This window comes from Vicia villosa, linkage group LG4 (assembly GCF_029867415.1).
Source record: "Vicia villosa cultivar HV-30 ecotype Madison, WI linkage group LG4, Vvil1.0, whole genome shotgun sequence".
Lineage (NCBI taxonomy): Eukaryota > Viridiplantae > Streptophyta > Magnoliopsida > Fabales > Fabaceae > Vicia > Vicia villosa.
The window spans coordinates 178,523,718-178,536,605 of NC_081183.1; the positions used below are offsets into that span (position 1 = coordinate 178,523,718).

At 33.8% G+C, this 12,888-nt stretch overlaps 1 protein-coding gene and 2 long non-coding RNA genes across 4 annotated transcripts; 2 read left to right on the plus strand and 1 right to left on the minus strand.

The window, feature by feature from the left end:
• Positions 1-440: 440 nt before the first annotated feature.
• Positions 441-9,398, plus strand: LOC131596158 (histone-lysine N-methyltransferase ATX4-like). Of its 2 annotated transcripts, XM_058868740.1 has the most exons (23): positions 444-2,420; positions 2,511-2,566; positions 2,695-2,911; positions 3,069-3,197; positions 3,316-3,384; positions 3,497-3,565; positions 3,673-3,764; positions 3,944-4,036; positions 4,465-4,600; positions 4,707-4,809; positions 4,910-5,009; positions 5,400-5,524; positions 5,801-5,946; positions 6,313-6,417; positions 6,992-7,056; positions 7,238-7,451; positions 7,591-7,677; positions 7,805-7,861; positions 7,948-8,037; positions 8,221-8,307; positions 8,490-8,564; positions 8,668-8,768; positions 8,992-9,398. In XM_058868740.1, exons 1-23 carry the CDS (start codon positions 1,587-1,589, stop codon positions 9,080-9,082), a joined length of 3,141 nt encoding a protein of 1,046 aa, XP_058724723.1. In that variant the 5' UTR covers positions 444-1,586; the 3' UTR covers positions 9,083-9,398. The 2 variants fall into 2 exon arrangements, with proteins under 2 accessions (XP_058724722.1, XP_058724723.1); XM_058868739.1 differs by lacking the exon at positions 8,992-9,398 and having other exon boundaries at positions 441-2,420; positions 8,668-8,918.
• Positions 5,940-9,123, minus strand: LOC131596159 (uncharacterized). The gene is made up of 3 exons (XR_009282159.1): positions 8,985-9,123; positions 6,708-8,811; positions 5,940-6,613 (listed from the first exon to the last, which is right to left on the minus strand). It is a non-coding gene; the product is annotated as an uncharacterized LOC131596159 (long non-coding RNA).
• A 521-nt stretch (positions 9,399-9,919) lies between the features above and the next one.
• LOC131600420 (uncharacterized) lies at positions 9,920-12,346 on the plus strand. Its single transcript, XR_009283136.1, has 3 exons — positions 9,920-10,565; positions 10,911-12,123; positions 12,208-12,346. It is a non-coding gene; the product is annotated as an uncharacterized LOC131600420 (long non-coding RNA).
• Positions 12,347-12,888: the final 542 nt, after the last annotated feature.

The following is a 12,888-nucleotide window of genomic DNA, read 5'->3' on the forward strand; positions in this document are numbered from 1 at the left end:
CTATCAACTGAACTGTCTTAACGAAATAGTAATTATTTAACTTTTTATCGTTTCATATCTTTATTCTATTTTAAGTATTAGAGTATCACACATATTATTAATAATCTAATTCAAATTTTTTATTTTTCATCAAGTTTATTTAGTAAAATCACTTTAGAAATAAATTAATGAGGTATAAAACTAAAATAAAACTACAAAGCATCCTAATAGAATGGAACTCAAGTCCACTTTATTTCCACCATTACTCACATCACAGCAACTAGAACACTTTTAGACCAATTTAGACATCATCACAAACTTATATTTTTGAAATTTTCTCACACGACCAACGACAAATTTATGTAGATTCTACTTTATTTTAGTTGTGTGTGTCCCTATTAACAGTCCATCAATCTGGCTTAAAACCTTTAGAAGAAAGAGAAAAGTTTCCTCAAACTCCAAAACAAGACAAACTCAAAAACATATCTCTGAAACAGGTTTAGTCTATCTTCCATCGGAACTACTACAGTTTACAACATGTCCATAACAACAACATCGTACCTCGTCGATTCATGCTAGTAACATCTTAGTCTGACTTCAACAAAAAAAAACATCATTATGTCACGAATACAACAACTCATAGATCCATCCAGGTTTCAAACTACTACCCATTCATTCAGATCCTTATATTACTTTCCATATCATAGCAACAATTTTTATTTTACGCCATAGCGCCACCGTGCAAACACCTTGGTTTTCTTCTTCAACCCAAAATAATAATATAAATATACATATTTTTGAAACAAAAACATAAATCATTTAATTACATGCGTCCCATGAAACCAACCCTGTTCTACAAAACCTTACACCTTCAAATGTTTTTCTTCTCTTCTTGTTGTCTGTTTTCACTCTTCCCATTCCACACCATTTTTTTTTTCTCTCAATAACACAATCTATACGAAAAATAAAATCCGAAAATCATTAACAATTAAAACTCCAAATTTGATGGAACAAAAATATCTTTTGCAATCTTGTTTTAAATCTTAATAATGTAATAGTATAAACTAATACAAGTTTCAAAAACTCTGCAACAAACCAACCCCAAGAATCACCATACTCATTCATTCCTTTGAATTTCGTTACCAACAACACGTGATACTCAAGTAACTCCCAACTCATCACATAAAAATAAAAATTAAAATAAAAAACAAAAACATTGATTCAATTCATTATTAACAATACTTAACTTCATCTCTCGTTACTTTTCCTCCCTAAAATTATTTTTATTATTTATTTTTATTTACACATTGCAATTTTTTCTCAGAATTTTTATTTTTTAATAACCTCTTCTAACAGATCGCACTTTCTTCTTTCTTTCGTTCTTCAATCTTTCATAGCTTCTGCGATCGAATCGATCTCTCAATTCAATTTCGCCGACATTCTCATAGTTTACTTCAAACCTTAATATTGTTTTTGTTCTGTCGCTGTTTTACTCTGTTTCTCGGAATTCGATTTCGTCTTCAATTTAGGGTTTATGTTTGGTTTCTCTCAAGATTTTGATTAATGCGAATTTTTTAGAATTTCGTTATTCGTTCTTTCTTTAGAGAATGATAATTAAGAAGAATCTCAAATCCGAAATGCCGACTCGGAAACGGGGTAGACTCGGTAACTCGGAGGAGAACGAGTCGTCAAGGTTGACTCAGAGAAACAAAAAGAAGAAATTTAATGGGAATTTTCCGATGAATCTCCTCGCCGGTGCAATTCCCGCTAGTTTTACTGGATTACTCGGTGCAACGGTTGCAACCACCGTGGCAACGTCGGATAACGGGTTTGATTTGTCTAATGGGAAACCGGATGTTAAGAATGCGGCGAACCGGCCGCCGTTGGTTCGGACTTCCCGCGGCCGGCTTCAGGTTTTGCCATCGAGGTTTAATGATTCTGTTATTGTGAATTGGAGGAAGGAAGGAAGGAACAACAGTAACAACGCAGCGGCGGCTGATACGAGCTTTCGGGAATTTGAATTTGATGAATTTGGTTTCAAAAATTATGGTGGAAAGGGGAAGAATGGGAATGGGAATGGGAATGGGATGGCAGGGAGCCGAAACAGGCCTCGCGGGTATTCGGTTTTGTGTGAGGAGGTTTTGCATAAGAATTTCGGTGTTGCTGCAGGCAAAGAATTGAGTTTGCGTGAGATTTTTGAAGAAACGAAAATAAATAATGAAGTTTTGAAGAAGGAGGAGGAGAAGAAAGAGGGGTTGTTTGGACCAGAAGATTTTTATGCAGGTGATATAGTGTGGGCTAAGGCGAAGAAAAAGGAACCTTTTTGGCCTGCAATTGTCATTGATCCAATTCATCAAGCACCTGAGCTGGTATTGAGATCATGTATAGCTGATGCTGCTTGTGTCATGTTTCTTGGCTACTCTGGGAATGAAAATCACAGGGTATAGTGTGAACTAGTACTAGTTTGTTATGTATATGGAAAGTTTCTATAATGGCTATTAAATTTGTGTTTTTTTTATGGCTGTGAGCAGGATTTTGCATGGGTGAAGTATGGAATGATATTTCCATTTGTGGATTATGCAGACAGGTAGGGAATTTTTGTACCTATATTATATACTACTGGTTGTTTTGTTGCTTTGTATTATAGTTGTTATTTTGATTTTTCTTTGTGGAAGAGTCTGTGTTGTGCTTACTGGGAATGATGTTTTGTATTAGGTTTCAAGAGCAATCTGAATTGAGTTTCTGTAATTCCTCTCAATTTCAAGTTGCGATTGAGGAAGCCTTTTTGGCTGATCAGGGGTTTGTAGAGAACTTGAATGAAGATTTGAGTGCAGTGGCTGGTAATAATGGTTGTAGTAATAGTTCTATTCTTAAAGTCTTTCAGAATGTAGCTGCTTCAAACAAGAACGAGGGTGGTCCTGTTCAGAAGAAAGTAAGTTAGCTTCGTGGCATATTTTCTTTTGTTTTTGGGATCTGCATGGCTTTTGGTGGCTGTTAATTCTGCTGTGTGTCGTATTTAAAGGATATTTAAGGATACTGGATATAAATTGCTGCTGAAGTAACACTATTGATTTGAATTTCTTATGTAGAATTTATTTGAAAGAGAGAAAAATGCGCGACTTTGTGCAGAATGTGGATTGGACGTTCCTCTCAATATGTCGAGGAAAAAAAAGGATTTGACTCCTAGTGGTCAACTCCTATGCAAAACATGTGCCAGGGTTTGTAACTTTTCCTTTTTTCTTCTAACAATTTATATTTAAGCCTGAAATGGAAACTTCATAATTGAAATAAACTGTATTTGTTGTAAAAAAGTGATATATTATCGTCTTTGTACAGTTAACAAAATCAAAACATTATTGCGGCATATGTAAGAAAGTTTGGAATCAATCAGATAGTGGGAGCTGGGTGAGTTAGTTGAATCTTGTCATCTATTTAAAGTATTATCTTTTTTTAGCACTTAAGTTTTATTTTTGCGGTATTAAAATTTCCTCCCTTCCGGATGTTCGCCTTGAATTAGGTCCGTTGTGATGGATGTAAAGTGTGGGTGCATGCTGAATGCGACAAAATCTCCAGCATTCTTTTCAAGGTTTATCCATTATACCTCACACTTATGTCTAATTGTTGTCTCTTCGAGGAATAAGAAGCCCGGAAAGAGATGTTTTATTCTGATTTTTTATCATCTGTTTCTTATAGAATCTTGGAAGCACAGATTATTTCTGCCCTGCTTGCAAAGTGAAGTTTAATTTTGAATTATCGGATTCAGAAAAATCAAATCCAAAAGTCAAGTAAGTTTATAGATATGATTCATGCTTTTTCTCCACACCCCCAATTTGTAGCCTAACTTAGTTATTCTATGTAACCTACGTCTGCTGTTTTAACATATTACTTAAGGTTTTTGAGTTAACCTCATTTTGTTTTGCTTCTTGTAGTTTTATTTCTGACTAAAGTGTATTTTTTGGTATAGATGGAACAAAAAGAATGGGCAGCTAGGACTTCCAAAAAAGGTCACTGTTCTCTGCAATGGTGTGGAAGGCATATATTTTCCAAGCATTCACTTGTAAGCATAAACTTCTTCAGAAGAGTTTTACATAACTTGCTTTTCCTATCTTTGTGTTATCATCATAGTTTTTGTCTGTTATGGTTAGTAGTCACATATAATTAGTTGGTCTGTTTGTAAAATGTGTGGCAAGTCGTAAAAGATTAATACCTTTTTTTTGGATTAGTAATTAAAACTATGAACCACAGTCCACAATGCTATCTGATTTTATGTTCTCTTAAAAAGGGTGACGATGGCGTATATGGAATTTTTTTCGTTTTACTAAAATGAAAACCTGATGTGAATTTTTATCATGTAGCTCACTGATTATTTTTTTGCCACAAAATTATGTCCAATGAATTTTATTTCCTGCAGAGTTATCATTTCTGAATGATTCAATACTTCATTCTAGTTATTTTATTGAGTTGGTTTTCCATGTTCTCCTGCAGAGTTATGTGCAAGTGTGGTTTTTGTGATACTGAAAAGCAAGCACTTAGTGAATGGGAACGCCACACAGGTTCCAAATTTAGAAACTGGAGAACAAGTATTCGCATTAAAGGATCCATGATATCGCTGGAACAATGGGTTCGTATATGACTATATTATTTAAAGTTGGTGCATAATATTCCTCATCTCTTTTGAAACATAAGTGTAATTGTTGTAACTGATACAATCTGTTTTGACTTCTCAGATGCTGCAGTTGGCTGAATTTCATGCTAAAGCTGTAGTTTATGTCAAACCTAAAAGACCATCCACAAAAGAAAGAAAACAGAAATTGCTTAACTTTCTGCAAGGTACCTTTTAAGTCTTTCCCTTTCTGCATGGCTATACAATAAGTTTCTTGGATAAATTTCTCAGAGCGATAATGGTAATGTAAACTATTGTCTCTGGCAGACAAGTACGAACCTGTTTGTGCTAAGTGGACTACAGAACGATGTGCTGTATGTAGATGGGTTGAAGATTGGGACTACAACAAAATTATCATCTGCGTCAGGTAATATAGCATCTTCATTTTATTATAAATATTTAAACAATGATAAATAGGGATTAGAAATATAGCATCTTCATGAATGTTTTAACAGTTAACAAGACTTAGTTTATGTCCGTGTCTTGAAATATTACAATGCAAAGCAGAAATATGCACCCTGCCTTATGCTTTTAATTACATGTATGGAAATCTGTTATTTTGCTTGGCCTTATCGTATATGTGTCTCTCCCATCCTCCTTATCAGTGAGAGCAGGGACAACAAGACCATTGACACGTAAAACCTTTTTTTTCTTCTGCAAACTGGAACTATCAAGCAAGATTTGTTCGTTTTGCTTGTTTTTTACTCTGATGAATGGCATTGCAATTGATATAAAAAATGTTTTATATATTTTATAGATGTCAAATAGCTGTTCATCAAGAATGCTATGGAGCAAGAAATGTTCGAGACTTTACATCATGGGTTTGTAAAGCTTGTGAAACACCAGACATCACACGAGAGTGTTGTCTTTGTCCTGTTAAAGGTGTGTATCTTACACAGTATTATAGATATGTCGTATTATGTATGTCAATTTTATTTGTATGAGCTATACCTCCCCCTTTATATTCTATTTTTTGGAATTTATCCTCTTGATTCATATAACCTTATATGCATATATGAATGAATCCTGCTTTTCTTTACCGCTTTTTACTGTAGCATTTAGGATAATATCATGTAGCTTTGGTGAGTTTGTTTTTAACTTTGTTTTGTAATTAGTGTCTATGATGTTAATATCTGAAATGTATTATTGGACACTCAGGTGGTGCTCTAAAGCCTACTGATGTTGATCCATTATGGGTTCACGTCACTTGTGCCTGGTTTCGACCTGAAGTATCTTTTGCTAGTGATGAGAAAATGGAGCCTGCTTTGGGTATCTTAAGTATTCCATCAAACTCTTTCGTGAAGGTAGGGTATTTCTAACTCTTTTGTCTGTTCAGAAAAATGTACTTTATATCTCTTTTATGATGAAGAAATATAGTTTTATGGTATCACTACTAATGTGTGTATTTTATTATAAAAAGTTATAGTAACGTTGTCCACGCCTAATTAGTGTTAGTCACCAATTGACGTAGGTTTTTTTTTTTGCATATTTCACACTAAGTTACATACGTCATTCACTCATACCATATTTTAAAGCTGGAGTGTGAACACTTGAAACAACTTAGGCTCCACTGCTCCAGTCCAGATTTCTTAACATATGAGTATAATTTAGGCGTCTCTTAGTTTTGTTCATTCTGATTCAATCTAAAGTTTGTATTAATTCAATTTCAGATTTGTGTTATTTGTAAGCAAATCCATGGCTCGTGCACACAATGTTGCAAGTGTTCCACTTATTTTCATGCCATGTGTGCATCAAGGGCCGGTTATCGCATGGAGGTGAGGCTTCACTTGAATTGACTTGGGTACTTTTTGCTGATATGTTCTAATATGTACTTTCATTTAATTTAATTTGTAACACGTTGAATGCTACTTTTAATTAATGTTGTCATGGTTCAAATATGATATAGCTTCAATTAATACTTTTTGATGACTGATTAGTGATTACAATTATTCATCAGACCCCTGCCTAGAACTTCACAATCAGAAAAAGTAAAGATCATAAACTTGATTTTGAAGGTTTTGATGGAAAATATGTTTTCATCTAGAATTTAAAATTAACTTCATACCTTGTATAACCATTTGTGTATTTTATGCTGATAGCATCTTGTTTGGCCCAATTGCAATACAATCGACATGCTCCATACAAAAAAACCACATCATTTTAAGATAATCCGTAATATTTAAGCATTTAGAGTGCCATTTAAAATATGGAATCTGATGGCAATAATAATTAATAAGCTATACTAATTATTTTTCTGTATCATGTCTGACTTTAAATAGTTTTCACTTATCGTATGGATAATTTGTGATCCATCAAATAGTTATTGAGTTATCTATTCTGTAAATGCAGTTGCATTGTTCAGAGAAAAATGGTAAACAGACAACAAGAATGGTTTCTTATTGTGCTTATCACAGGTATGGAATCCTCAATTATGACAATATTGTTTCTCCTTTCTCCCTTTATATATTGTTTCCTCTACGGAGTTTGCTTTTTATAAATTTCAGTGCTTTTGGAATTGTATGGTTATGGGTGTATTTGAGTTCATCTTATTCTTATTTTAGCCGTTCAACTTCATGATTTCTATATTTCTTGCAGGGCTCCCAATCCAGACACTGTTTTGATCATACACACTCCTCAAGGGGTCATTTCAACTAAAATCCTTATCCAAAAAAAGAGAAAAGTCGGGTCAAGATTAATTTCATCGAACCGAATAAAGGAAGAAGACACTCCTCTACCAGATAACACCGAACATGATCCATTTTCTGCTGCTAGGTGCCGAATCTTTGTAAGAATAAACCGCACAAAAAAGGTAACTTGGATACTATTTTTGTTCTTCTCGCTATTAAGGCCTTGTTAGTCACTGTAGCCTCTAATAGGCCCTTTGATATCTTTATCAAATCTTGTAAAACAACAATACATTTCTCATCTTTATTTTTTCTATTTGCCAGAGAGCAGCCGATGAAGCCGTTCCTCATAAAGTGAGGGGTCACTGCCGTCATCCTCTAGATGCAATTCAGAGATTAAATCCATGCAAAGTAAATATTTTACTTTGATATAAATTGGATTTTCCTATTCTTTGTTTAAGCTTGAGTGTGAGGTTTAAAGTGTATTCCACATCCCCCTAATTTTTCACTCTTTCGCTCATCTCTTTCCCTCTAATAGGTGGTAGACGAGTCTCGGACATTTTCATCATTTAAGGAACGCCTTCATCACCTACAGGTAAATCATCCTTTCTTTAGTGGCGGTTTATTGGCTTTGCTTATCGATTTTCTGATTATATCGTGGATACACTTGCATGACTCCAGAGAACCGAAAATGAACGAGTGTGCTTCGGTAGATCAGGCATACATGGATGGGGCTTGTTTGCACGAAGAGTTATTCAAGAAGGAGAAATGGTATATGATTGTTATACTCAAATGATCAAATATGAAAAGATTATACTCAAATGATTAAATATGAAAAAATTATAACTACCCATGATATCTTTGGCTATTTGAGAATATGATTATCTTTTTGACATGCTCTATTCTATTGCACTTTTATAGTAGAAATAATCAGCATGATTTTATTCAATGCAGGTCCTTGAATATCGTGGCGAACAAGTAAGGCGCAGCGTTGCAGACCTGAGGGAGGCACGCTACAAATTAGAAAGGAAAGACTGCTATGTAAGTTAATTCCCCCTGCCTGCCCATGGACTGATCCCCTTGTCCTTGACTTTTTTTTTGTTCACCGGACTTCCCTCTTGTCTATTTTACCTCGGTTTCAGAGCTGATTTTTTCTAAGCAACTTAGTAATTAATATTTTACTAAATTAAATTGTTCTGGTTTCTTTTTTTTTTTTTTGGCAGCTTTTCAAAATAAGTGAAGAAGTGGTAGTTGATGCAACCGATAAGGGAAATATAGCGCGGTTAATTAACCATTCTGTAAGTCAACCTATCTCAAATTGTACAGTAGATTGCTCACTTTAGAACATTACTGGTTATTAATCATCTCCTCTTACCCCATTCTTGGTTCATGTCAATGCAGTGTATGCCAAATTGCTATGCAAGAATCATGTCTGTGGGTCATGACGAGAGCCGGATCGCACTCATTGCCAAGACTAAAGTATCTGCCGGTGACGAGCTAACGTATGTTATCTATCTATGCTCACCTCTTGTCGGCCATGCTTTCCTGTGTCATTTCAACATGCATTTTGGAGTAAATCATCATTTTGGTCCCAAAAATTGAAATTAACAAATTCTTAGATGATTTATGAAATTAATTTCAGCAAACAAAATGCATAAATTCTAACAATTTCAAAGCATGATTCTTACAATTTCATTATTTAACTATGCTAATTTTACCTGGCAGGTATGACTACTTGTTTGATCCTGATGAGCCAGATGAATTTAAAGTTCCATGTTTATGTAAAGCTCCAAACTGCAGGAAATTCATGAACTAGGATGATTTATTCACAGATTATGATGACAATTATTATTTCTCCACAAGGAGCACTAACCCTTCACATCAACAATGGGAACCTCACAGCTATACACAAGCTGTAACTTTAATCAAAGCAATAAGAAAAAAAAATATAGAAAATAATAGCTGTGGCAGTTTTTCTTTTTGCCCTCAAATGCTTTCTTAGAGTTTTTAGCTCTTTTACATTCATCAAAGCCTATTACATTGTATAGGTGTTAGTAGCTTTTGGCTTTTGGAGTCTTTGTAAATGTGTTAGAAATATTACCTTATTTTCTTAATTTAATGCCAATTTATTATTTCATGCCTCATTCTATTTTGCATATACTGTATTGGTGAATAGAAAAATAATGTCCCAAGATTTCAAAAAGATTGTTATTTAAATAATAACTACAATTACAAAGATGATTTCACCTATAAAAAAATGTAGAGTTTAATTATATAATTAATTACTTTTATTAGATGATTAATAAATATAATAAGGTGTCATGACTTAATAATTATAGTACGATTATCTATATGATTTTAAATTTAAATGTGTTTTTGGTCTTCTATTTTAATCAAAATCATTTACTATTTATTAGCTCTTTTATTTTAAAAAAATTGTTTTTTGTCGCTATATTAAATAAGTCTATGTATTATTTTAATTTACATCATTATTTCAATTAAACTATATAAATAATTTTAAAATTAAATAAAATAATTAATATTTAAATTTTTTTGAACATTTCTTTATTATTATTATTATTATTATTATTATTATTAAATCCATAAATTATAAACACACTCTTTCAAGTATCCTGATTTGTCTTCAAATTATAACTAGCTTTGCTTCCACCATCATTTTGATATGTCTCTCCATGCTCATTGACTTTTCACGAGTGTAAATCAAACATATTGTCCTATGAACTCTTCAAGAAAGTGAAAGTTGTCTCACTCCTTCCATCAACTTCATTAAATTTAGGGAATTGTTTAACCCACCGTATGTCTAGGTTTTTTTTACACACCACCACGCAGATTTTCAAAAATGCCTTTGGAAATCGAAAATACATTTTAGGATGCACCAATTCTTTAGAAAATTGGGTTTTGGTGGACGAGACCCTGCGTAACAACTTTAAACTAACTGAAAATACAACTACAGGTAGGAACCGGAGATGTATTTTCAGAAGCGCCTCCAATTCATATGAATTTTTTAGACAGGAGAACGTTTACACGCAGAAACAAACCAAAAATACACTTATGGGATAGAACCAGAGATGCATCTCTGGTTTGTATTGGCACTTAAATGTGCGATGTCTCTTGCCCTCCCACAGTTTATGAACTTTTCAAAACATCAAAAAAATTCTCAAACCCTCTCAACCCCCATTGTGTCAAAATCATCCAACTTTGCGAAAAGCTCATCAGAAATCATCAAGCATCACACACATCATTGTTCAAGCACATTGAATGAAGAAAAATCATCAATTGTAAGTTATTTTTGAGCTGTTTGAAGTTATTTAATTTCACCTAGAAATTGTGTTTTAGGATCTAAAATTCAAGTTTTTTTTAGTATTTGCAAATTTAGAAGTCATAGTAAACGTTTTAGAAATGTTATTTTTACCTCAATGACCTTTTTTTATGTCTTGGTGGCTAGGTTTCGCTATCGACGAAACAAAAACGTTGTAGGTCGTATCGGGGATGCATTTTCTAGTTTTGTCCAATGTTTTATAAAAAATCGAAAAATGTATCTCCAGTTTTATCTTGTCTACAATTTTCATTTATTTTGAGCATATATGATTCTTATTATTAACGTTTGTTTTGTTATTCTAAAGGAGTAATGGCTGATGAGAGAGCTTCTAGACTGAGACATGACATACTTGCACAACACGCTTATATGTGTAGGAAAATAAGTCAGGCACCCTAGGCCCTTGCATCTGGATAAGTTGTGTCGAATGCATCTACATCTCAGACTGATCCTATTTCTATACCTACTACATCTTTCTCCCGTAGCAGGAGAGGTTCTCGAGTTCACTCCTCGCACACGTCCTCCCGTAGACGCATGTCGTAATCTATAGTATTTAAGGCAAGAGAGGCATATGTCTCCCACCCGACACCGGATGTCACAGAGCCTGAGGCACAGCCGGCTGAGGCAGCACCTACTACGCCTCGGGGTTTTGGATGAGGGCCTTCTGATTTGTCATTGTTGATCTGTACCCGGTCCATGTTGCTAGACATATTTGGGACAAAGAGGTATAAATTTATAATTGTTGTTTAGTTAATTTTGTCGATCTAATTTTTTAATTTAATTTTTGTTTAATGAATTTTGTTAAACCATGTATGCATGAACGTGATCCGCTGAAAAATCATTAATCATGAAAGGAAGATCTCTAAAATCATACCTCCCGTAAAGCCATGGTTTGATCAACTCTTGGTGCTTCCAGGGTTGAAGAACCTGACCTTGTGTGGATAGACCACCGCTAATAATGGTATGATTAACATTTTTGTTGAGAGGTGGCACGATGAGATATCCTCCTTCCATCTACCGCATGGTGAGATGTCGATCACACTCGACGACGTCGCGTGTCTGTTTTAACTTCCGATAAGAGGGAGGTTTTTAGACCGTGAAAGGTGCGACAAAGAGGGGGGTTAGAGTTATTGGTTGATAAAGTGAGAATTGACCCTGAGAAAGCTTTAGCTAAGATGGATAAGACTTGTGGTTCTCATGTCAGATATAGTTGGTTGAAGAAGGTGTTCAATGATGAGCTTATGTTAGCACAATAAGCTCATGGTGATTTGGAGCAGGTCGCCTGTCACAGTCACAGTGTATGTTGTGAGAGCATACATGTTATATCTGGTTGGCACTGCAATTTTTGTGGACACCAATGCCACTTACACTGAAATCAAGTACTTGCGGTTCTGTGATGATTTTGAGCGGATCCATGAGTGTAATTGGGGGAAGCTTGTTTGGTATACTTGTACCATAAGTTGTCTAAAGGCTGCAAGTGGAGGACGAAGCAGATGACTGGCAGCATCACACTTCTGAACGTAAAATTTATTGATATTATATTATGATTCTGTTTTCTTAATTATTGTGATTCCGTTACAAACTGATAATCATTGTAATTTCAGGCATGGATTCTACAACACTTCCCATGTGTCTCGGGTTGGTCATTTGCCACAAATTATAGTGAGGATCGTCTGCGTGTCGTTGCATTCAACCCGCTCAAAGGGAACAAGGCGACAAAGTCATTCAGAGTCTATATTAACCAGTTTGTTTTTGATTATATATATATATATATATATATATATATATATATATATATATATATATATATATATATATATATATATATATATATATATATATATATATATATATATATATATATGTATTTTGGTTTGGATATTATATTATAAATATTGACTTTTTAGATTGTATTTGGATATCAAAATTTGTTGTAACTGATTAATTTTGTAACTTACAAAAATATTTGAAACAAAAATTATATTTGCCGCAAAAATATTTGAAACAAAAATTGTATTTGCTGCAAAACTCCAGTTCCAAAATGGAGATGTATCTCCTGAACTAACGAAAATCTAAATAAAAAAATGTGCTTCCCAAAAATACATTTTTTAGATTTTTCAGAAATATTTTTGAAATTTTATAAGGTGTTTTCCTCCCCTACAGAGTAGAACAAGAAATTTCCTAAATTTATGTATTTCCACATCAACAACAACAAAAAGCAACAATAAATAAATCACACTAACAAACCCCAAAATTTCACTCCATATGAAGCAATCAATCAATCA

Excerpts from the sequence above, each read along its gene's own strand:
- LOC131596158 (XM_058868739.1), top strand. The coding sequence starts at position 1,587 with ATGATAATTAAGAAGAATCTCAAATCCGAAATGCCGACTCGGAAACGG. Across the intron at positions 3,765-3,943 it reads AAATCAAATCCAAAAGTCAA|ATGGAACAAAAAGAATGGGC; the intron begins GTAAGTTTATAG and ends TTTTTGGTATAG. Across the intron at positions 4,037-4,464 it reads TATTTTCCAAGCATTCACTT|AGTTATGTGCAAGTGTGGTT; the intron begins GTAAGCATAAAC and ends GTTCTCCTGCAG.